The sequence below is a fragment of the Coffea eugenioides genome, unplaced genomic scaffold (assembly GCF_003713205.1).
Source record: "Coffea eugenioides isolate CCC68of unplaced genomic scaffold, Ceug_1.0 ScVebR1_18;HRSCAF=85, whole genome shotgun sequence".
NCBI lineage: Eukaryota > Viridiplantae > Streptophyta > Magnoliopsida > Gentianales > Rubiaceae > Coffea > Coffea eugenioides.
The window spans coordinates 330,777-356,901 of NW_020862338.1; the positions used below are offsets into that span (position 1 = coordinate 330,777).

At 37.3% G+C, this 26,125-nt stretch overlaps 3 protein-coding genes across 3 annotated transcripts; all 3 read left to right on the top strand.

Moving 5' to 3' along the window:
• The first annotated feature begins 5,183 nt into the window (after positions 1–5,183).
• On the top strand, positions 5,184–9,533 carry LOC113756001 (cytochrome P450 71A2-like). The gene is made up of 2 exons (XM_027299827.1): positions 5,184–6,098; positions 8,714–9,533. The coding sequence occupies exons 1-2, from the start codon at positions 5,184–5,186 to the stop codon at positions 9,323–9,325; spliced, it is 1,527 nt and encodes a 508-aa protein (XP_027155628.1). The 3' UTR covers positions 9,326–9,533.
• A 10,615-nt stretch (positions 9,534–20,148) lies between these two features.
• LOC113756002 lies at positions 20,149–21,798 on the top strand. Its single transcript, XM_027299828.1, has 2 exons — positions 20,149–20,514; positions 20,614–21,798. The coding sequence occupies exons 1-2, from the start codon at positions 20,149–20,151 to the stop codon at positions 21,796–21,798; spliced, it is 1,551 nt and encodes a 516-aa protein (XP_027155629.1).
• Positions 21,799–21,859: 61 nt separating this feature from the next.
• On the top strand, positions 21,860–22,933 carry LOC113756004 (ATP-dependent DNA helicase PIF2-like). The gene is made up of 2 exons (XM_027299829.1): positions 21,860–22,686; positions 22,795–22,933. Exons 1-2 carry the CDS (start codon positions 21,860–21,862, stop codon positions 22,931–22,933), a joined length of 966 nt encoding a protein of 321 aa, XP_027155630.1.
• The last annotated feature ends 3,192 nt before the right edge of the window (positions 22,934–26,125 follow it).

Genomic DNA, 26,125 nt, shown 5'->3' on the forward strand with positions numbered 1-26,125 from the left:
CACAAGATGGAACCAGTGGTACTCCTCAACAGGTGGAGTGTACGCCGAAGCAGGTGGAGTTTGAGCAGATAATGGTGAGCCCAACAAACAGCACCTTCAGTGACTCTCCCATGACAGAAGAAGAGTCAGATGAGGAAGAGGTTTCAACCCAAGAACCTCAACAGCAGCAAGAGTCAATTGCCGTCAATAGGGCAAGACGAGAAATTCATAAACCTGCTCGTTTTGTTGACATGGTGGCCTATGCACTTCCAGTTGTTGATGATGTTCCATCCACATTTTCTGAAGCAGTTCGAAGTACAGAAGATGGTAGATGGAAAGATGCTATGGAAGAAGAGATGCAATCTCTTCAGAAGAACAATACGTGGAAGTTGACACAACTACCGAAGGGCAAGAAGGCAATTGGATGTAAATGGATATTTGCAAAGAAAGAAGGATTTCCTGACAAGATTGATGTTCGCTACAAGGCAAGATTGGTGGCTAAGGGCTACGCTCAGAAGGAGGGAGTTGATTATAATGAGGTATTTTCTCCAGTTGTTAAACATTCCTCTATTAGAATTTTGTTGGCCTTGGTAGCGCAGTTGAATTTGGAGCTAGCTCAACTTGATGTGAAGACCGCGTTCCTTCACGGTGACTTGAAGGAGGAAATCTATATGACTCAGCCAGATGGATTCAAAGTTGCTGGTAAAGAAAATTGGGTTTGTAAGCTGAGCAAATCGTTGTACGGATTGAAACAATCACCGAGACAATGGTACAAACGATTTGACCAGTTCATGATGGGTCAGAAGTACACAAGAAGCAAATACGATCACTGTGTGTATTTGAGCAAGCTACGAGATGATTCCTACATCTACTTACTCTTGTACGTTGATGATATGCTGATAGCATCAAAGAGCCAAGTTGAAATTGATAAATTGAAGGCTCAGTTGAGTAAAGAGTTCGAGATGAAGGATTTGGGAGAAGCCAAGAAGATTCTCGGCATGGAGATAAGTAGGGATAGAACGAGAGACAAGCTTTGTCTGACACAAAAGCAGTATTTGAAGAAAGTACTACAACGTTTTGGCATGAATGAAAATTCAAAACCTGTAAGTACTCCGCTTGCTCCTCATTTGAAACTTAATAGCCTATTATCTCCAAAGACGGATGAAGAGCGAGCATATATGGCGAAAGTCCCGTATGCTAATGCAGTTGGTAGCTTGATGTATGCAATGGTGTGTACGAGACCCGACATTTCACAGGCAGTTAGTGTGGTAAGCAGGTTTATGCATGATCCAGGCAAGGGTCATTGGCAAGCTGTGAAATGGATTCTACGGTATATCCAAAATACCGTAGATGTTGGATTAGTATTTGAGCAGGATAAATCACTTGGTCAATGTGTAGTTGGATATTGTGATTCTGACTATGCAGGTGATTTGGATAAGCGACGTTCTACAACTGGCTACTTGTTCACATTTGCCAAGGCGCCAGTTAGTTGGAAGTCTACTTTGCAGTCAACGGTGGCTTTGTCTACAACGGAGGCAGAGTATATGGCGATTACAGAAGCTGTGAAGGAGGCAATTTGGCTTCAAGGATTGCTTGAAGACTTGGGAGTTGGTCAAAAACACATTGACGTGTTTTGTGACAGTCAGAGTGCTATTCACTTAGCAAAGAACCAGGTCTTTCATGCAAGAACGAAGCATATTGATGTTCGCTATCACTTTGTGCGGGAAATTCTCGAAGAAGAGGAGATTTTTCTCCAGAAGATTCGGACTACGGAGAATCCTGCAGATATGCTGACCAAGGTGGTTACAAGGTCCAAGTTTGAACATTGTTTAAACTTGGTCAATATCCTGCATATTTGAGTTGGCGCCTGAGCGCGCAAATTTGGAAGTGCCACAAGGACCGTTTGTTATTTTGGGTGAAAAGATTTGTATTTTTGGTGGGATTAGAAATTATGCCAAGGTGGAGATTTGTTGAGTTTCAACAAATGTTGGCTGCCTCAATTCTTGAATTTGGAAGCCAACATTGTTGACTTCTCTTTGGCACAATTTAATCCCACATCGGTTGGGTTATTGGAAGAAGCTTAGCTTGAGAACTATAAATAGCTCTCAAGTCTTTCCAATTAAAATGTACCAAGAACAACAAAGAATTACCCATAAGGATTTTGTAATTCTTTGTATTCTTTCTCCTCTCCTAAATTATAAAAGCAGGTCGCTTGAGTGGTGCTCGGAGAGTAGGCAAAATTGGCCGAACTCCGTTATCAATTTTTCGGGTGCGTTCTTTCCTTATCTCTTTTATTTGTTCCGCATTATTTATTAGTTTCTTTTCTATTGTAGTATGGTATTCAATATATTTGTCTATATTTGTCGGGTATATTTGTAGTGTTTTATACGGTTCATTTGGGTGTATTTTTCTTATTCGTGTGTACGTATTATTTATGTATACACGGGTATAGTTGTGATAATACACCGTACACGTAAGTTCTGTCTAGGAGACTGGGTTTTAAGTGGGACCGCTTGTGACCCCTCCAGCCTTTCCTGAGAATTTACTTGGAATGGTAATTCTGTCTAAGGAGATTGTTTTGACGATCTTTCCTGGGAATTACTGAATCGGTTTAATCACTAGTTGTAATTTTGAGTGGGAAAATACCCAATTTCCCCAACAGGCTTCTGGAAAAAGGAATGGTGATCACAAAGACATTAGTCATGTGACTCATGCATATGCAACAGTTTACGTAGAGTGTCTATTTCTGCAATTTGAACCGTTTAGGTTAAACAAAGTTTCTTCACATGATAGACACATCAAATTAAAAAGTGATCCTATAATTAAATTATGATATTTATCATTTACGTATAGACACATCAAATTACGAAGTGATCCTGAAGCTTTTTATCCGTGGTACCCATTTGGCTGCTAGACATTTGGAACAAAATCAAAAGATAGCTTATTTTACACATGATAGAGATCTAATTGTGTATTCTATTTGTGAATATTTTCTGTTGATTTTGGTAAAATAATGTGTATACTTTGTATTTGGTGATGTGTACAGGAGTTTGAGGTAAAAATTATCTTAAAAAAATTTTCCAGAAGATTACTTTCGATATGGCGTTGGCACGCTCTATGAAACTTGTGAAGCTAAAGTCCATGCAAAGCTCTACGGATACGTGTTTTATTTTTGAATATCCATAGATATCCGATCTTGTACCCGCATATTTGAGTTTAGCATAAGTTTTAAAATTGTAGGGTTTTTTTTTATAATATTTAATTAGTTACATCTATATGGTATGCTATTTTTACTCACCAAAATATTGGGCCTCTTGCTATCATTGTTTGCTGTTTATTTAACTTCCTTTCTTGAAGAATTTGGTTAATGTATTTGGCTAGCAAAATTATAAAATGTGTAATCTGTTAAAAATGATGATGTTTTTTAGTTGATCTCTTTATTATTTGAGTGGTTCTGTCACTTTAATCTTATCTAAATTTATTTAGACAAACACATTGGATAAACTAATTAATAAATTTTGGATATGGATCAAATACCTGATTTTTTCCTGATTCTTGGGGACTATTATGCAAAATGTGAATGGTTTGATGATTTGATTACTCTATGATATTAGAGGGCCAATATTAAGAGTGCAGAGAGAGTGGCCAAGGGACAATTCCATCATAGCATAGCTTCAAATGCTACGTATAGGTTTTTGGGGCAGAAATTTTATTGTATAACAAATACAACAAGGGATAATATCAGAAATCTCCCTTGAGGTTTCTCCAAATATCACTTGGCACCCTTGAGATTTTAAAAATATCACCTATCTCCCCTAATAATTGCAAAAAGGCAATACATAATTCACATATCAAATAAATGGAGTTCAAAAAAATTTAAAAAATGAAACAAAATTCACTTTCTTCTATTTCTTCTTTCTCCAACATTCTCTCTTATTCTTTTTTTTAGATGACTATACAATTTTTTATTTATAAGTTGTAGTAAATTGAATTTTATTTGTCTTTTACATTTTGTGATTGTGATAGAGTAGGATATGATTTCTTTGATTATTTTGAATTGATTTTTATAATGATCAATACAATTTAAAGGTTTGGGTACGAATTGAGAATAAGTTGGAAGAAAATATAAGGTTCATAAGAAATTAGTTTTGAGCATATAGAGTTAACTTATGCTAATATATTTCTTTGCAAATATCTTTTCTATTTTTCAAATTTCTTTGCAAAACTTTAGAGGTGTTAAATGATATTAAGAGAAACCTTGTGGGAGGTTTCAGTTATTATCCCATAAAACAAAGTCAAAGCAAAATCTTTTGATCATCCAACGAGTTAGACTAATCATTAGTTTTAAAAGGCCTAACAATTGCCAAATTTACTATAGATAAAACTCATAACCTTCAAATCACGTGGTTAGATCTTTAATGATCCCATCACACTCACCTACAGAAGCCAGTATGAGCATAAACTAATTACATCTTAATCAGCTCCTGGTAAAACATTTCATGAGGTAACATTTTATATTCGAATATTTTTAGAGTTGAAGAATATCGTGCCATGGTAGAAAAAGTTAATTAATAAAGCTTCCAAATATTAGTTCCTCAAAATTCCGAAAGAAAATTCAAACTCAGAAGTCACAAGTCACAAGCATATGGTGCATTTGTACTATTAAACATTAGTTCAAACTTTTTTTTTTTTTTTTTTTTTCAAACTTAAGATTATGAAAATTGCATGTCAAATTTTCGTCAAAGACCCAAAATGATGGCCATAATTGATTGGGCAACCTAGACGGAGTTACCTGTTTTTGGACCTAACCGTTGAAATTTTGTAACATAATTTGACAAGACGTACGTGGCAACAGGGAGAATCAACTGCCAGCTGTGGGCTATGGACGAAAGATGTTTGACGTTTGAAAAGTTATGCTATGCTAAATGTCTTTTCCTCTTTCTTGGGGTAAAAAATTTTGCAAAATGTGAATGGTTATTCTCTCATGAGTCATACTGGAGTTTTCTCCATGATTCGAATACCATAGCTCCAAAAGATAGATCAGAGACCAATCAATTTGTCCTACGATATAGTTTTGTCCTATGTAACGTGCGGGCTTAAATCATCCCTTGTATTTAATAATTAAATATTCATCGGTGGTCCTGATGTTGTCATTAGATAAGAAGAGTAGCCCATTAATAGGCAAACACAAGATCATATGACTCATGGCGTTCTCTTTTGATCTTGTATGTTTCTCAGTTTCCTCAGTTGTATTCCTTCTAGCCCTTTTGAAATGGTTCGATGCCGCTTCTAAACCCCAAAAAAGGCTACCACCATCTCCACCAAAGCTCCCAATTATTGGAAATATTCACCAGCTTGGCTTGTTTCCACACAGATCCCTCCAATCATTGTCAAGAAAATATGGCCCACTCATGCTACTTCATTTTGGAAGCAAGCCAGCGCTGGTTGCCTCTTCCTCTGATGCAGCTAGCCAGATCATGAAAACCCATGATCTGGTTTTTTCAAACAGGCCTAAATCGAGCGTTATAAATAGACTATTCTACGGAAGTAGGGACGTAGCATTTACACCGTACGGTGAGTATTGGAGACAAGCCAAAAGCATTTGTGTGCTGCATCTTTTGAGTAACAAAAGGGTTCAGTCATATCAGCATGTTAGAGAAGAAGAGACTTCACTCATGATCGAAAAGATCGGCCAGATGTGTTCTTCTTCACCTGTAAACTTAACCGAAATATTTGTAACTCTCACAAATGATATAATTTGTAGGGTTGCCCTGGGTAGGAAGTATTGTGAGGAAGAAAAAGGGAGGAAAATTATGGAAAATTTGAGGGTTTTTGTTGAGTTAATGGGTGTTTTTGATGTAGGAGACTACATTCCTTGGCTTGCATGGGTTAATCGTTTCAACGGTTTGGACTTGAAAGTGGAGAAATTTGTTAAACTGACTGATGAATTTCTTGACGGTGTAATAGAAGAGCACATAAATAAGAGGAAAGGTGAGGCTGAAAATGACCATTCCGTTGTGGCAAGATACCTAGACTTTGTGGACATTCTGATCGAGATTAATACGACAAACTCCATCGGCTTCGCTCTTGGCCGTGATGATATGAAAGCTATCATCCTGGTAAATTAGATCTCTCTCCATCTCTTTAATTGCATCGCACTATGAGAAGTTATAATTAGTTTCAACTCTGAAAAGAATTTTGTTTATTGGTAATAAATCATCTAGTACTAGTTTTGAAGGCAGTGACTTGCACTAGGCTGGAAGGTTTAGATTTTGTTTGGTAGTATCATACAAATGTTTTTTAGTTTAGATGACTTGGACGTGACAACTTATTAAATGGCATCCTCCTCCTTTACTCCGATGTGCAAGATCAAAATCTATTTGGTTTTTAAGGTTTACTGAACTCAATATTATTAAACTCGGATGGTTGAATGAACCAAATGATCTTTTGGTTCATGCCTTCATGGTTCAACCACTAGTTCAAATTTTTGTTTTCAGACACAAAGGGTATCCGGACCTTCGACCCGACTAATCCCTCTGAAGAGACGCTTGCTACTAGAAGAGCTAACCCAGGGAGAGCACTAGTTCAATTAAAAGTCCATTTTTTATATTTAGTCTATAATTAGAAATTTTGAATGATACAAAATATATAAAGCGAAAAAATTTCTAGTGGCTAGCCTGTTCAACTGTTGGAGTTTTATCAGTTTTGTCCAATTTGATCGGTTTATGTCTGAGTTTGACTCATTGTTTATTTTTTCTTACTTCAACCTAAAATCTGGTGACAGACCCGATTCTTGGTTCAATCAGTCAACCTAACTAGTTCAGTCTAGTCATATTTTGAAAACATCAATTTCATTCCGTACCTTAACCATATGTTTGGTATGCAGGAATAGCCTAAAAAAAACTTTATAACTTAGTCATTCCATTCTAAGTTTGGTATAGATCATTTAAACGGAATACTCTTTCCATAGTCAACCTAAATTGCTATAGATCATTTTGAATGATAAATATTTATTATTCTAAGTTGATTCTTCGTTCAATCAGTCAACCAAACGAGTTCAGTCTAATCATATTTTGAAAACATCGATTTCATTCTGTACCCTAAAACTATGTTTGGCATGTAGGAATAGTCTCGAAAGAAAAGGCTTTTATAACTTATCTATTTCATTGGTTTGACATAGATCATTTAAATGGAAAGTCTATTCTTCTTGAAATGTTTATTCCAACTTTTTCCTAGAATTCTATTTCTAAGAAAACTTTAAGAAAAGTTCTTTCCAACTTCATCTTAAAAAACCCAATATAGCAGAATGTCAAGTTTATCCTTATAAATCTATCTTAAGACATTTGTGAGCCTAATTAATAATTGAATGTATAAAATTTTTCTTATACTTTAAATAAAATTTTCTTTTTACAAGTAAACAAATGTTTTGAGATACTTTATTCTTTGACTTTTGAATAGTTGTTTGGAATATTTTTGAATTACATATAAAAAATGATAACATAATAAAAATAAAAATTATATGATATTCCTTTGGTTCATATAATTTATGTTTTACATAATAAAAATTCCATGTAAACAAAAAATTAAAATAGGAGAGCAAATAAAATAAAAGTCATAAGCATATATAGGATAATTAAGTCAAATATGTATTAGTTGTATTCTATTCTGACATCTAAATATTGATCATAGTGAATATTCAAAAATGAATCAAAATTCCATTATGACTTATGTGTCATACACTAGAATGATACTAATATTTAATTCTGCCATTTTGGGTAAATGACCATTTTATTTTGGACATTACTGTGGACCAGACGAGAGGTAAGGATATTAAATAAACATACAAAAAAGGGTTGATTCACTATAAAAATTCTAAAATTACCACATACCTCTGAATTATATACACTCCTTAATCTATTTAATTTACATCAAAATTACCATATGAATGTATGTAATCACACTCATTTTTTGTCCCTTATATTTGACTACCTTCTCTTGTAAAAATTTTTCAAAAAAAAAAAAAATCTAACACCACTGTATTTGCTTGGGTTAACCGAACTTCATGCACTTAAACTTCAAACCATTTAATGTTTCCAAAACGATAAGGTTCAAGGATTTGTTATCTGTCCAGTGATGCAAAAACTTGACATACATTAAACTTCTGATGATATAAATGTATAACATGTATTAATATTTGGATAACATTTGTATAGAATATCATTCTATAATTTGTTTACCCTAACATGTTTAGATTATATCATATATCATAAATTCAAATTTGAAATTCAAATCATATATATATAGAATATATATTCAAAACTGCTAGTGTAAAAAAGAATCACTATACAGTTAGTGTAAAAAAAGTTAATTCTTAAACTTTTGATATGTTTAACTCTACTACATAAATCTTCAGCGTTTGCACTTCACGATTGAGTTTCTAAGATTGGATTGCATACCAGAACTGTGGATTTTGGGGGAAAATAGAGGAATAATAATCAACATTTTAAAGGGAAAAGCAACACAGTGTTTCGTCTAGAATGTGGTAATGAAACGCTTATTGCGATAGTATGAATATTATTAATTTGTCTTCATTTTTCTTTTTCTTTGGGAAGGTATGACACAAATTTATTGCTTGGATGCAAACGTGCCAATTTTTTGAAATTGGAAATTTAGATTAAAAAAAATGCATCTATGCATGTTCTAAAGCAACACTTTCTTTCATTCCATCATGCAGGACGTTTTTGCCGGTGGAACTGATACAACACAAACAGTTATGGAATGGGCAATGTCTGAACTTCTAAAGAAACCTATAACCTTACAGAAATTGCAGGCTGAGGTAAGAGAAGTGACCCAGGGAAAACCAGAAATAACTCGAGATGATTTGGAGAAGATGAGATACTTAAAAGCGGTGATTAAAGAAACTCTACGATTTCATGTTCCTGTTCCATTACTGGTTCCTCGAGAATCAACTCGAGACATCAAAATAATGGGGTGTGATATAGCAGCAGGCACACTTGTGTTGGTGAATGCTAGTGCAATTGCAAGAGACCCCATGTTGTGGGAGAACCCTGAGGAATTTCAACCTGAGAGGTTTCTGAATTCCAATATAGATTTTCGAGGTTTTAACTTTGAGTTAATTCCTTTTGGTTCCGGACGAAGGGTTTGCCCGGGTATCAACTTTGCCATATCCGTAAATGAACTTGCATTGGCAAAATTGGTCAACAAATTTAATTTTGCATTGCCTGATGGAATGAAGCCAGAGGATTTGGACATGACTGAAGCATCTGGTATCACAGTTCACAGAAAACATCCTCTACATGCTATTGCCACTCCGTATCTTTGTTAATGGCTTTGTATTCATATGCTTTCTTTTTTATTTTTGTGGTGTTATTTCTAGTGGAGTGAGAGACCACATTTTCCGTTGTGATGAAAGTTCTCATATTTCCACCGTTTTATGTTTACTTGATGTCATGTACAAGTATAGTTAGATTTGGAAGGAACTATATATATATGTGTGTGTGTATAAATTCTCCAATGTCCAATTTTATTAACCATTTGAGTGATCTAAATAACTTATCAAGTAGGTCAACACATAGGAAGCTTAGAACCACCCATGTACAGGTTGCGTGCATGCCTTCGGTTCGCCACTGTTCTGCTCTTGTACTCCATATAAATGCCTGCTTACCTGCTTAATGACTAGGGATTTGGCCAAAATATTGTATTTCTATATTTTGTACTCCATTGTTCTGCTCTTGTACAACTGAAATCATTTGCATGAGAGAGGCTATGAGACAAATCATTTGCAAAATAGTATAGAAAAGCTATGAGAGAAAAGATTAATGATAACAATAATAATTAAGTTGCCCCACTTTGGATCCAGTACTGCCGAGTTTTGGTATGGGTTATAAATGAATAACAGAAAAAATTAACGTTTTCATGGCTCATGTTCCTACTCGATTATTGGTTCCTGTCAGACTTGGCTCGAAGCATCAACGAAAAGGGCAATGACCTGTCGCAGCCGTACCATGTAATTAATATTTGAGAATTATTGGGCAGTTGGCAAAATCCATTATCAACATACTCCCTCCGTCCTGAAATGAATGTCGCACTTCGGGTCTTGAGCTTCTTTTCAACAGTGTCGCACTTTGGTCTAAGTTCCAGCGCTGCCCCTTCCGTGCATTACTCCATTGAGTGGTAGAAAGAAAAAGCAAGGATGACAAGATGTGTGGGACCCATACTTTACAAATGTGTCCAGCCATTTTTTTGAGAAAGTAGCTTGCACGGCCATTGTTTGCATTTGCAGTGAGACTCACGCATATTAGAGCAACTCTTGTAGTTTTATGGGACCCATCAAAAACTTAAAAGGAATCTGGTATATTTAAGGGCATGAGATGGAAATGAGGCAAAGTTTTATTGCCAATTATAGTAAGTGACATTAATTTTGGGACAGACCAAAAAGGAAAGCATGACACTTTCAATGGGACGGAGGGAGTATAAGACTAACAGTCGAAGGAAGGTTACTGTTCACAAGCTTTTTCGTCGTCTTCACGTGCTCAACGTATAAGACTAACAGCAGAAGTTTCGTCGTCCTCACGTGCTCGCCATCCTATTTCGTCTCGGTTTTTCTCATCTTATCTTCTCATCTCACAATGGAAAATTTCGTTATCTTCCCTTTCACCTCTTTTCATCTCGTCTCATCAATGCCGGCACATGCTTTTCCATTTTTCCTCCTTCGTCTGCTTTGGTTATGAATGGGTGTGGTGAGAGTCTTTCTTAATTGGAATAGGGTGTATTACACAATGGATTTTAACCTTTGGATCTATGGCCTCTATCCTTCACCTCAGATTTCTTCTCTTCTACCCAACAACAATTGGAGGTACGTTTCCTTTTCGCCTACCTATTAGGTTTTCTTCCGTCGGAATTTTCTTCTTTTTTTTTTGTTCTTGTTCAGCTTTTTTTTGCTCTTCCTCTTTGTGATTGTGCTATTTTTCTAGGGTTCCTCCCCCAGCTGTTTGCCTTCTTGCGGAGGTTGTTCTTTGACGGAATTTTCTTCTGTGCCTTTTCCCTTCTTCTTTTATTTTCGCTTGCATGCTGGAATAGATGTTTTCGGTCGGAATTTTCTTCTTTTCTTTTGTTCCTATTCAGTTTTTTGCTCTTCCTCTCCCAGCTTTTTGCCTTCTTGCGGAGGTTGTTTTTTTGTCGGACTTTTCTCCTGTGCCTTTGTCCTTTTATGTTTTACGTTATTTTGTTGTTTTTCAAGATAGCCTTGTGCGTTCGTCTTCCAGATCCGCGTGGAGGTACTATCTTTTCCCCCTTCGTTTTTTAAAATCTCCTTTTCGTTTGAGCTGTCTTTTACTTCTCTTTTGCACCGGTCTGTTTATGCATTTCCTTTTCCTAACAGTTCAGTCTGTGCCTCTTTTTTTTGCAAGAATGGCTGCTGCTGCTTCCGTTGTTAGTTTTGAGCCCGAGCTTGACGCTATTCCATCTGAGCCTTTTGACGGATCTTCAGGTCTTTATGTTTTATTCATTTTTGCCATCTACCGGCTATCAGTCTCGTTTGCTTTTATGTTGACTGCGTTGGCTTTGCCGTCTTTTCCTCGAACTTTTTTGTGATTATTACATAATGTTTTTAGTCTATTATTATTAGGGCGGGTATGCTTGTCCTATATATTTACCTTTATATCTAATATTTCGAGTTACTACTACTGTTGCTTCAGTCGTTGCTGCTGCGCCTAAGCTTGTTCGCATATCAAATGTCTCTGAATCTACACATGGTTGGATGACCTTGGTTCACGTTGTTGAGGCTGATCGTGTAAAGGTTGCTAGCCATGGATCGATTTCGAAGTCGTTCCGTTTATTTCAACTTGGCGATTCGCAGGTTTGCTCTTGGACTTGTTCCTTTGATTAGTGTTCTGGTTCATGCTTATTTGATGTTGTCGTTCTTTGCTTGCTGCGTTGTCTAATTTAATTTTTCAAATAGGGTATTAAAGTGTCTGCCATTGTGTATAATGACAACATTCCTTGTGTGGATGGGCTTCTTCTTCCATTTAGGAAGTATTATATATCGAATGCTGAGGTCCGTCGGATTCCCGAGCTGTTCCCAGCTTGTCTTTATCCCTTTTACTGGGTGATTAATTCTAATACTTCTGTTAGAGAGGCTACTGATGTTGGGCTTCATGTTCTGCCATTTTATTTTGGCCTTCGATCTTAAGATTCTTTTCTCTTTGTTGCTGACACTGATAACCTCATAAGTAGGTTCTCTCTTCCTTTTTTTTTTTCTCTTTTTACTTCAGTGTTTGTTTTCGATTCTTTCACTTTTTTTTGTCTTCCATGGACCCAGATGTCATAGGGGTGGTTGTTAATTCTTTGCCTACACGAGACGTTTATGTAGAAGGGATCCTTCGCCGCGAAAGAGATATTATTATAGTTGACCAGGGTAATCGTGTTGCTCTGTTTACCTTTTTTTTTGTCTTGCTTTTTGTTTTGTTGCTCTTATGATCTTGTTCTTTTATTTGTGTAACTGATGTAGGAAGCGTCCCATCATCATGACTCTATTTGGTGACTACGAATCTATTGAGGGCCGAGCTATTGGAGAATTAATGCGTGCTATGCCTGTTATCATTGCTATCAGGGTTAGGGTGACTACTAAAAAATGTATGATTTTTCCTCTCTTTGTTGGTTTTGTTTTTTTTTATCTTTTTTAGCCTCTTTTTTTAACGGATCTACTGGTCCTTACTCTTGGGTACGTATCTGATTTGCTTTGTTTTTTTTTCGCTTAGGTTTATCTTTGTCTGTTCATCCCTTGTCTATTGCTCTTGTTTCTCCTGATGTTTTGGAGGCACGATTGCTTGATGCTTGGTAAGTGTTGCCTCTTTTGTTTGCTCCCATGCTGTATACGATAGGTCTTTCCCCTTGATGTATACCCTCTCGCTTTGTTTTTATGTTTAGGTGCATTGATAACATTTCTGAGCTAGTTCGTTTGGTTTTTGACGAGCACGCCTACTTGGACCCTACTGTCTTGCTCCCCCCTATTCGTGATCTCACTGTTACTACCATTGCCGATGTCCTGTCTTGTGACCCCTTCGTTAGTGTTTTTACTGTTTCTCGTTGTCATGCCTTTTCTTTGTCGTATTTTTCGCTTTCTTCGTTTTTACTGGTTTCGATACCAGGATTGGCGAAATGCATGGATCAAGGGCCATGTTGAGGTTGCTTGGCCCTCTGCTCGCTTTTGGCATATGGCTTGTCCCCATTGTTATGAACCATATGATTACGCTACAACGCTTGGAGTTTTATGTCTTTCTTGTGGTCAGGGAATATATGCTTTCCCTAGGTGTGTTTTGTTTTTTATTAGTTGTTGTAGGATCCCTGTGTTCCTTATTTTAGTTTTTCATGGTGGTTTTTTTTTAAAAGCAGAGCATGGATTAGGCTTACTGTTCACGATGATACCGGGTATATGAATGTTATTGTGCTGGGCGCTGAAGCTGAGAAGCTAATTGGTATTAGTGCGGTCCACATATATGCATCTACTGATAATGAGGTTGTGTTCTGCTCTTTTGTTGTGTGTGCATACTTTATTTTGATGGTTGTTCCTCTATATTGCTTGTCGCTTATTTTGATGGTTGTTCCTTCATTTCTTACAGAATTTTGCGTTGTACCGGCGTGTGTCTCGTCAAATTAAACGCGCAAGGCTCTTGTGCTATATTAACCGTTCTACTGATGTGATCAGAACAGAGGCGTGCGCTAGATACACTGATGAGCAACCCTAGGGGAAGACCCTCCTAGAACTTCCCAACCTTATAATTATCAGAGTTGGATCTTTTCTCCCAACAGAAATTGAACTCGATTGTTCTCATGAACTCAAGACCTCTGACACACAAACGTAATCAGCAACCTTAAGCAAATAAGGATGGATGAAGCGACACCACGATTAGGGAACAAACTAATCGATAAAGTCTGATTTGAATCCTAAGCTATAAACTCAAGAATTCAAGAGTAAGTTCGATTAAGAACTTGAAGGAAAATTCCTCACGATTTCTAGTTGTAATAATCTGCCCTTTCGCTCATATAGTAGGTGCCTTTTATAGGCTAAAATTAGGGCAAATCCGGCCCACATAAACCTGGAATAGGAATTCGGTCCGTATAAAGAGTCAACTCTTTAAGGCTTCCCGATAAGGCCCAATAAGTAATAAAATAGCCAGCTCTTTAAGGCTTCCCGATAAGACCCAATAAGTAATAAAAATACTCAACGACTAACAACTACTAAATTAGGCAGTCTTAAGACAACTACCAACTAAGCTAACAATTATGAGATCATTCTTTCACTTCAAACGTACAAGTGAACAAGGTAACTTCATGGTCCATCAAATCTTCAAACTTAGCTTGCTCCTTGCTTGTATGGTGAATGATCAAGGCTCGTAAAGCTTCCTTCACCTTCTTGGATCTTGATCTTGTCATCGAACCACCAATGTTGACCAAAGGATCCTTGACCCAAGATTGAAGTTGTTGCACACCCGTATCCGCATCATACACTGCTGTTGCCTGCTACCCAGCTTAGTCGAGCTATTTATTGAGCTATTTTTTTTGTCTCATGAGAATCTCTGAACTCGTATTTTGTAATAGCTCTTAGGGCTTATGTACTATTCAATTAGTTGTGCTTCTCTCTGTAGCAAGCTTATACCTTGTTCTACAGGAAATTACCTCAGGCCTTGTTCTTAGCTAGGAAATGTTGCTCTGTTTTTTGTACTTGACTTTTCCTCTCCTCGCGTGTCTGCTGAAAATTTGTGCTTGTTTAGCTTGGATTGGGCCGTCTATTATTCATTTCCTGCATTTTTTACTCATGCTAAATCGGTATTCAAAGGTCTTTACTTTGGCCTGTAAAGAAAATATTACGGCCCTTCAAGATAGCATATTATCCTCTGCATATTAATCTTGAATTCATGGCTCAAGATAAGCCATGTCGATTCGTTTATTGCGATGGATTTACTACAATCCAAAAGGATAGCTTTTTTTAGGCTTTCTGCTCATTCACATTGCTTGTTTGCCTTCGGAAAAAAATTAATCTTACGTCGAAGTCTCTTTTTCTCACAAAAAAGAATACATTTTTGTGTGATTTTCCTTTGGGCTGCTCTGCACCTGGTCTTTTGTCGAAACCTACATCTTTGGGCCTTATTAAAGTGGTTCCCCTCTATCCACTATCCATGCATTGCTCTTTTCATGCACCGTAGGTAATTTTGTTGGCAAAAGGAGTTCCATTCATTACTCTTTTCATGCACCGTGGGTGCGTGCGTAAGAAAAGAAATTTTCACATGTCTTCATTCTTTTGATCTTTTCTATGCCTTTCGCTTAGTTTCGCTTTTGTGCACAAGCCTTGCTGCTGACACCTTCTAACTCTTTGGGCAATGTGATTTACTTCAAAATGCAGTAATGCTGCTCTTAGCTGGGTTGTTTATTTGACCATTTCTCTCCTGGTCTGGAATTTTTTTTGATCCCGTTCTTTCAGATAAGCTGCTGTGAGCTTTTAGGCAAGGGATACTTTTTCCCCTCCTTGTGTCTTTTTGCTTTCGTTAGAGTCTTGCTATATGCTACTTCGCTAATTCATGCAGTGACCTAATTATTTTTTGCTCTTCCATAGAAAAAAACTTCAGTCCCAAACTACTAACTTCCCCTATAAGGTCCCATCAAGCGCGCTCTTCCTGATATCATTTCTTTGTTAGTATCATCTCTTTGTTAAGTTGACTTTACTTTGGGATGCTCTCCAATGCTACTAGGCCTGCCTTTTTCCGCCGGATTTCTCAGGCCTTCTGCCTTGTTAGATCGTTTTCGCTGTATCCGTTGTCAATTTGTTTCTGTTTTCATGCAATATTGCCATCTGTGTAACCAAAAAAAAAGATATGTTTAGCTACGCCTTTTTGACCTTTCTCCCAACACACAACCTTTTTTTCCCCCCTTTGTACAAAGACTCTAGCATATATGCCCGTTTAGTTTGTAGATGAGTCTCTTGTTTGTCCAGTGGTTTTTTCTTGTGTTCCTGCGTATGCAAAGCCAGTAGTTCGTTTCTATTTTCATGCAATATTGATAGCCGTGTAGGGGGAAAAAAACTCAGCAACCTACTATTTTTTAACTTTCTGTCGGCACAACCCTTTTTTTTGTTTGCCTTTATACAAAAGCTTTCGTTGCTCTGCTCTATTTCTTTGTATGGATGTTTCTCTAACTTATATGCCCGTTTAATTTGTTGATGAGTCTCTTATTTCTCCCGTATTCGCTCCATACTTTTGTGCCCTTTAGCGTTCTAGCCAGCAAGCATTACCACTTTTGCTTGCTTTTGTGTTGAAGCTCTATTTCATTTGTCTATTCAGAATCCATTATTCTTAATCCTGCTATCCTCTTTTCTCGGGTATGATGCTCTACTGCTTGTCTCTGTGCATTCGTTCTTTTACTTTTTTAACCTATTCTTTTACCGTTATTTTGACTTTGCGTTAGTGGTTGTTGTGATCTCTTTTCCCCCTTCTTTGCTCCTTTGTAGTGTAGCTTCTTTTGACTTCTTACGGCTCTTGTTGTTACTGCCAGTTTGTGTCATTGTCTAAAGTATGGTGCTTATTATGATCTTTAAGAGTTCTTTTTTGAATCGTTCCTTTAGCCAAGCTGCTGTTTTCTTAGTGAATATGCATTTTTTTAATTTTTTTTGGGTATAATGCTTGCGCACGCCTACACAATATCGTTCCCCGAACTATCATAGCTTCTTGTACTTACCCTTATATGCTGTTGATTGTGTCTTCGTTTTATCTGAGCCTGGTTTGTATTATTCAATTATTACAAGCTAGATCTTGATTCCTAATTCCATGGACCACAACTCTGTCCGCCGTATGCGTTATGCTAACATGGACAAAGGAAAAAAAGATGCCTTGTTACAACGCAGGCGAGATGCCTACGCAGGAAAAAAAATAATGGACGTGCTTTTGCTACTGCCACTCGCGGTACATATCAGATAGACAAATGTGTACATTATCAAAAAGATCCTTTGGCTGCTTCGCAACAAGCAGATTCGTCTGTTTCCATCTCTAATTCTTTTGCTCATGATAACCGCGTACTTTCTCATACTACTGCTCCTTCTATTCAACAAAAAAAGGTATATAAGAGTCGCCGAAGCAGACGCATGCTTGATGCCTCAAAAAACTTCCAGCAGGATGCTGTTTCCGCGTCTGCCACGAAATCTCTCGCCCCTAATAACCATGTACTTATCAGTGACTATGTGTTAGCTGACATGCTTGATGCTACCGCAACCCAGCTTGCTTCTAAGCTTAATATGCAATCATCGTTTGCTGAGCCATTTCCTTCGTGGTTCTTCCAGCTGTGTCTTCACTGTCAGAAGGTATACTCCTTTTGGCAATTGCCTGTTTGTTCACTATACTTACCTGTTCTTTTTGCTTCGTTTTGCTCTTTCCAAGTGCCAATCCTCATTACTTTTGGAGGCTGCCACTCTTTTCTGTGCTATTTCTTTATCACTGTGCCTATCTCGAATTCATTCTTCTTTTTTGCCAGCTCTTTCTGTTCCTCCTATAGAAGAAGGTACCTGTGTTATTGACTTAGGTAGAGCAGAATCATCTGGTGTTGAGAACAATACACAGATCGTTGTTAATACACATGCTCTTAAGGAAGGTTTGTGAACGTTTTTAATATTGCTCTGTCTACTTATACCGATTGCCTTTACTGCCAAGGCTGGTTCCTTAGTCCTTTGTTAAATGACCTTTGCTCAACTGTCACGCTAGGTAGAAAGAGAAAAACTAGGCGCACAGTGTACTCCCGCTTGGAAAAAGTCCCTGACCATTCTCTTGCGTTACCAAATGCTCCAAACTGCCAGCATTGTGGAGCAAAGAGGTTTCACTTGGAACCTCCAAATTTCTGTTGCGCGGGTGGTGACGTTTCTGTTGTTGTGCCTGTCATGCCTTACAGTCTTTATCGGCTTTTTTCTGGTACAGCTGAAGATAGTGTTGAGTTTCACAAACACATTCGTACTTATAACAATAATGTCGCCTTCACTACTTTTGGTGCAAAGTATGACCATGAACTTACAAAGAACACCAAAGGAGTTTATACCTTTCGGGTTCAGGGTCAGTTTTATCATTTACTGGATAGCTTAATCTCCTCCAACAAACACCCTACAGGCATCTAGTGTATTTTTTTGATGAACAGGAAGAGCTATCTACAAGGCTTCGTAATTCCCCTGGGCTTCGTGAAAGTACTATGAAGCTCTTAATGCGTATTCTTGAATCTAATTCTTACACTAGATTCTTTAAAAGCTTGCGAGAAGTTGAGGATCTGGAAAATCACATGATTGTTCTTAACTCCAATCCTAGCTTAGATCAAAAGGTCTATAATCTACCAATCGCATCCCAGGTTACTGCAATCTAGACTGAATCTGAGGACCAACCACTTGAAAAAGGTCCACAGATTCAGGTTTATTCGCACTCAAACACCAGCCATCAAATACATCACTATTTTTCATGCTATGATCCTTTACAGTATCCACTCCTATTTCCTCGCTGACAGGGTGTCAAACCTGTTCAATAATAAATACCTGCTTAAATAAAATATAATTTCTGTAGATAGTGATAAGCAGGGTCGAATCCACAAGGACTGGGGATAATTCGTTTCTTCTAGAGTTCAAAGTATAGGGGGTTTTGAGATTAAATGCCAATTAAACAAATTAAATGCAGGAAGTAATTAATTCAAAGAAATAATTAAGAGAAGCTCTAGCCAAGGGTACACTTCAGAAATGGTTCATGCACTGATCATTGATGCAGAAATAATTCCAACATTTAGTAATAGATTAGTTATAGTTGTCATGCACGCGATAAACAACCAACCCTTCCTTAATTTCTCGATAACTAAGGTACGACCGTTAGCTATTTCTCTAACCCAAAAATAACCCTAGGTACGACCGTAGGATTTAATTCCTAAATTGCATTAATAATTAGAAAGGTCCAATCCTAACCAACAAACACGCTACGAGGGTTTGTTTAAGCTAGATCATATGCTCCCCTGACGTAAACCCAATTACGCCAGTTGCTACTGAGGTAGAGATAACGAACAATTACGGATTCAATTACCCCTATTTAGCAAAAATAGCTTATATGAATAATTAATTATTGCACACTAATCAATCATACACAAGGCCATAGCAATTAAAATCAAGGAACATATAAATACCAATAAAAGAAGAAAATAATTAAAACAGATTCGATCTCACAGTAATTATCGAACCAAATCGTCAATTGTCCCCTTGACTAGAAAATAAGAATTCAGTTCTTCATTGTTGAGGAAATTCCCAACATGATACTGTCGAAAGTCGGCGTGCGCCTCACAATGGGAAAGAAAAGAAAAGAAAAGAAAACTAAAACTATCCTAAAGACTAAGCATGACCAGCCTCCGTATGTCCGTCTCTTTTAAAAGCCAAAAGACTATTGACTTCATGCTATCCAGTGGTCCCCGCCGAATAAGGAGTCCAAGAGCCAAAGAATTGGAGCTCTGCCGAAATTCCTCCTTCTTTAGTTTCCTATTGCTAGTCAAGGACTCTCTCGTACAAGTCATCTACCTAATACTAAAGTCCACATATCAACAACCGAAAAAGGCTTCCTTGTAGTACCATATGGGGCCCGACTATTTGAAGTCTCAATTGTCTCTAGAAAATCCCTCATTTTGTGTAGTTTTCTACTCCACTTCCTGAAATTGAGTCCAATACCAAATATAAGTAAATATTAATAATTAAAATAATATTTGACAAGGATAAAGGGAAAAATTAACAATAAAATAACTAACAATTAACACCCTATCACTCGCGGCGAGTGTGGTTGGCGTCATGGGATACTAAGAAATTCTGACTCAAGAAAAAGAAAATGTGATACTTCTGACGATGCCAATCTAATTGATTCTTCTTCGATAGAACCTGCCTCGGATTTGATTCGTTTGGAACAGGAAGGCAAGTTTATCTAAACTAATATGCTTGCCTTATGGTTTGTTCTTTCAGTGAATTATATACAGAGCTGTAGGTAATAGCTTTTTTTTTACGTGCATTTTCATGTAGCTTCTGAAAAAGGAAGCAAAGAACGCCGCACTGTTTCTGCGAGAGAGTATTATTGTTACTTGCTCCAGATGAGAGAAAATTAGCGTTCCATGTTATTACATGCAAGGAGGCTCTTACAACAGTTTGCTGTTGATGTCTATGTAAAAATTGAAACATCTAGGCTTGACTTCCATAGGAAAAAACAAAATGACGTCAGGACAGAAATCTTACAGGGTATTATGGATAGTATATCTGGGGGACAGCGACAAGGAAGTCAGATTGGTCGAAGAGTGTATCTTCCAGCTTCGTTTATTGGAGGTCCAAGGGACATGCGACGTCGTTACATAGATGCTATGGCTTTAGTTCAAAAATATGGCAGACCAGATATTTTTATTACTATGACTTGTAATACTAACTGGAAGGAGATTCAGGAAAATCTAAAGTATGGAGAAAATGATCAGGATAGGCCTGATTTGGTATCTAGAGTGTTTAGAGCAAAGTTCGAAATGCTTAAATCTGACATACTAAAGAAAAAGATCTTTGGAGAAGTCTAGGTGCTTGTCCATGTTATTAAGTTTCAGAAGAGAGGTCTACCTCATGCTCACTTGCTGCTGATTCTGAAGCCTGAATATAAGCCGTTGAATCCTGAAGCTTATGATAAAATTGTTTCTGCTGAAATTCCGGATCCTGATCAGCAGAGATACCTGTATTCACTTGTCATCAAACACATGATGCATGGTCCTTGTGGACATCTGAACAAAGATAATGTTTGCATGAGAAATGGAACGTGCAGAAATCATTATCCCAAGGATTTCAGTGAATACACTATCCATCCAGAGGATAGCTATCCACATTACAGAAGAAGGCAAAATGGTCGCGTTGTAAGAGTACGAAATAAAGCCCTTGACAACCGTTGGGTTGTGCCGTACAATCCTTACCTTCTTGCACTATTTGACTGCCATATGAACGTTGAGATTTGTTCAACGGTCAAGTTAGTCAAATATTTATACAAATACGTCTACAAAGGGCACGACCGTGTTAGCTTTCGTATAAATAGTGGTGGTGCTGCTGAAAACGTTGATGAGATCAATGACTTCCAGTCTGGGAGGTGGGTCGCAGCTGCAGAAGCCTTTTGGTGTATATATAGGTTTTCTTTGAATGAAATGACCCCTTCTGTTTACGCTGTTCAGGTGCATCTTCCAGGCCATCAGATGATTTCGTTTCATATGCATTCAGATCTTGCTGATCTTTTGAATCGTGCTGATTTTAGCAAGACAATGCTCACACAATTCTTTCACATGAATAAGACCGATAAGATAGCTCAAAACCTCAATTGCCTTTATCGTGACTTCCCTGAGTTTTTTGTCTGGAAGCCTAAAACAAAAACCTGGACTCGGAGGAAACGAAGGACGGTGATTGGCAGATTGGTAACTGTTAGCCCAACTGAGGGAGAACGTTATTATCTCCGATTACTTCTATCTCATGTCCATGCTCCAATGTCATTTGAGCATCTATTAACTGTCAATGGTAAGATTGCCCTATCATATAGAGAAGTTGCCTTCGAAATGGGCTTGCTCCAATCTGATACATACATAGAGGATGCTCTTACTGATACAGCAACATTTCAAATGCCATCCTCGCTTAGAACTCTGTTTGCGGTTCTCTTAATCTATTGCTCCCCCAGCAATCCAAGGCTTCTTTGGGAAAAATTCGAGGGTGAGCTTTCCCAGGATTTAAGAAGAAACTCACATTTTGACTGATCATGATTCTGCTCAAATAAGAATCCGCACTCTCCAGGATATAAACAGAATCTTAGAACAGATGGTAAAGAATGTGAATGACTACCATCTTGTTCTTGAAGGCTTTTCTCTTGTATGTGATGAGCAGCTCACAAAGGAGATAGAGAGTGAGAGAACCATTCCATTCACGGAAGAAGACTTACTCTTATCTTCGAGATTGAACGAAGGCCAGAAACGTGCTTATGATGTTATTCTAGCTGAGGTTTATTCTTCTGGGAATAAGAGTTTTTTTGTTGATGGTCCTGGGGGAACTGGAAAAACCTTCTTGTATCATTCACGTCTTGCAACGCTTAGATCTCAGGGATATATTGCGATAGCAGTTGCATCATCTGGCATTGCTGTTTCTATTCTTCCTGGAAGAAAGACTGCTCATTCGAGATTCAAGATTCCCTTGGATGTATCAATGAACAAAACCTGCCAAATTAGCAAGCAGAGCTCAGTAGCTAAACTTATTTCACTAGCCAAGCTAATCTTTTGGGATGAGGCTTCAATGGCTAAAAAAGATAATGTGGAAGCATTTGATCTATTGCTGAAAGATGTGATGAATTCTGATATTCTTTTTGGTGGTAAAATAGTAGTTTTTGGTGGTGATTTTCGTCAGACTTTACCTGTTATACCAAGTGCATCTAGGGGCCAGCAGATCGAAGCTAGCTTTGTAAATTCCTCTCTATGGAATACTCTGACAAAACTTTCTTTATCAGAAAATATGCGAGCCATTCTAGACCTTCCATACTCAGATTTCCTTCTTAGAGTTGGTGAAGGCCTTGAACCTGAAGATCTTGATGGGAAAATATCTTTACGTCAGCATTTATTAATTCGGTTCAGTAACAAAAATGAATCACTGAACAGGTTAGAAAACTTTTTTCCCCTTGAAACCATGCTGCTCTTATAAGTGTATTTTGTGTGTACATATATATATACACTCATACGCATATGATCCTATTCTTGGATGCTCAGGTTGGTAGATTTTGCATTCTCCGATCTCTGCCTTTATTCATTAGATCCATACAGGATGATTAACAGATGTGTTCTTACGCCAAAGAACTCCTGTGTTGATGATATTAATGAAATGATGATTGATCGCTTCCCTGGATAGGCTTATGTTTATATGAGCACTGATAGGACTCTCAATGAAAGAGATCAAGGGGACTACCAAGACTTCTTGAATTCTTTAAATCCAAAAGGTTTGCCTCCCCATAAATTAGTTCTGAAAAAAAACTGTCCTATTATTCTTCTAAGGAACTTAAATCCTACAGAAGGATTATGTAATGGGACAAGACTCATTTGCAGAAGTTTAAAATAGCATGTTCTTTTTGCTGAGATCGCAGTGGGTGAACATCGAGGCAAACAAGTTGTTTTGCCTAGAATTCCACTGCAGACATCTGATGCTGAGAAAATTGGAATTCCTTTTAAGCGTATTCAGTTCCCAATTAAGCTCTGCTTTGCCATGACGATCAATAAGTCCTAGGGTCAAACATTGGATCGTGTAGGGATCTATCTGTGAGAACCTGTTTTTTCGCATGGCCAGCTATACGTTGCTTTATCTCGCGCTAAAATGTCAACTGCAGTTAAGGTTTTGATAATGCCGGCAACTTTTCATGATACCGTCGTTGAGGCTAAGACCCGAAACGTTGTTTACCGGGAAATTCTAGAATTAGCTAGAAAATGACTACATGCATTGAGGTATTTGTACACTTGTTGCTTGACCTGCAAAAGATCTTTACATTGCCTACATTCCACTCGCTGCATTTAATATTTACTTTCTATTGTTATTTCTTCAGTCTTAACCTTTATAGAACTTTACTTCTTCTTTAATGCAACATGGGTGATGTTTTGTTTATTGATGATATAAAGCCTGGAATGAAGTCATGGACATCTATAGTAACTGTCCAACAAAAAATGAATGTTGGGTCTTCGTTGTCTACTCCAACCAAGTACCAAAAATTCATACTTGCTGACTCAAAGGTAGCCTTATGATACTAACGCCAATCACTATAGAAACTTTCCAGCAGTTAATGTATACTATATACTTTTTGCTTTTTTGTTTCTAACGCCGTTCACTGCTTTTCCTTATTTACTTTTCTTATCTTTTTGTTAAATCCTTCACACTGGTCTCTCTTTTGTAGGGGTCTAAAGTTCAGGGGATACTTTTTAATTATGCCATAGAAAAAATGGGTCCAAAGCTGAGGCTATACAAAAAATATCATATCTCTAATGCAGATGTTAGGCCTATTGCTGAAAAGTTTCGGATTGATCATCTTAAACTTCAGTGGGTTATAGGGACCGACACAGTTGTTGAAGAAGTTAATGAGGATGGTTCTGGTGTGTTGCCGTTTTGATTCAGTTTTACAGAATATAAAGATCTTTGCCGTTATGCAGACTCTACAACTGAAACTGTTGGTCAGTCGAATGCGCATTCTCCTTTATATTATATTTATATGGATCTCAAGAGACGCTGATTAACAATTTTTTCCTCCTGATGTAGATGTCATTGGCGTTGTTGTTAATGCATCCTCTATCATTCCAGTCCATAAGGATTCTGGTGACTCGTCAGTGCAGAGATTTGTGCTTGTCAATGAAGAGTTAAGCATTGTCTTCTTCTACAAATCTGTTTGTCATGAATTATATTTCCGTTGTTGTTATAGCATCAGCTTTTATTGCAGTAATAATTGTTCCTTTTTTTACTCTCCTTATGCATATAATGAATCCTGTTGTACTATCTCTCTGGAACGAATTCATCGAAAACGAAGGAAAATCGATCCTTCAGTAGAAGGATAAGTTTTCTGTTGTCGTATGTCGCAGACTTAAAGTTGTTACATATGATGGTTAGTGTTACTATTGCTAAGTATGTTTATTAGCTTTTCCTCATGCTTTGTGCCTATGTTCGTCTTGAGCTTAATAATATCAAAAAACTAGGGATCGTTTTGTCAACTAAAAAAGACGCAGCCATTCTTGTTAATCCACCAATCAGAGATGCCAAGCTCAAACATTGGTATCTTCTCCTCAGCAATTTGTTTTTCTTACATCTTACAACTAATCGCCGCTATATTAAACACCCATATGTTATTTTCTGATTTTTTTGTAGGGCTGTTAGGCATGAAAAATACTTAGCTGATCTTGTTCAGGATAAAATGACTTCGAATCGCAGCCCTCAGATGTTTTATCAGTCGCAGCAAAAAATCACTTCGCTTATTGATGTTGTTCCTACTCAAAAGGTTATCTATATCTTTTTATATCTTTCTCTTGCTTTGATTGTTTGGTGTATTATACAGATTATTCATCAGTCTCATGCATTCAAAATTTGAATGTGTCTTTTAAAAATATCTCAGCTCTTGTGGCTAAAAGCAAAGTTATCCTTTCAACACATCTTCCAGAAATACTATTACATGGCTTGTACCAAATGCCATCACATGACATTGGCAAATTTTGCTACTACTTACACCTGCAACCACTGTGATGAAAAGCAGAAAGCTTCACCCAGGAAACTAATCTCACCTTTCAACTTTTTAATTCTATCAAAATATTCTTAATCTCTATATGAATTACCAAACTAATTAACTTTTATTCTTATCTAATGTAGATAAGACTGCTATAAGAAATTAAGATACCTTATTACTATTCTGTTTCCTTTTGCTATAGAATATAGAGTTGCCACTACAAAAGGTTCATGATGATCTTCAGTCAAAGATGTTCATTGTCCAGTTAAAGCCAGTAAATAGTAGAGATGGGGCATCTCACCAGTGCTATACAATTGTCTACTATTTCGAAAGTGATGGCAACACATTGTCCCTCTAACAAGCTGGAGAAGTGGGAGCCCTGCCTAATTCCATAGAAATCGCTACCAATACTCTGCGAGCTTTAACACTAGGTCTTCTCGTTATTGTTGCGTCTTGTCTCATGCCGAATCTTTATTGGGTATATTTACTGATGGTTTAGAGTTAATTGTTATTCAGATGAGGCTGGTTCTACATCAAAAGTCAGAGTTCGCCTTGATACAAAATTCTCTCAGTTCGAAGAAGCACAAGTTGAAGAAATGCATGATAAACCAAGCGCCACAAAAAAAACAAAACTTGTCTGATCGTACTATGTCTACTCTTTTCTTCTAAAACAATGCAGCCAGCTAATCGAGTGCCTTTATGCATGCTTTTGTTCTGAGTCAAGTATGTCTGCTCTTTTGTTTTGGGACCGTGCATTCAACAGGCGAAATAGTAGTGTCTGTACTTTTGTTTATTGCAGAACATCATTTTGCCAGAAATCTCTAAGCCTTTATTCTCTTATTTACAAGCAC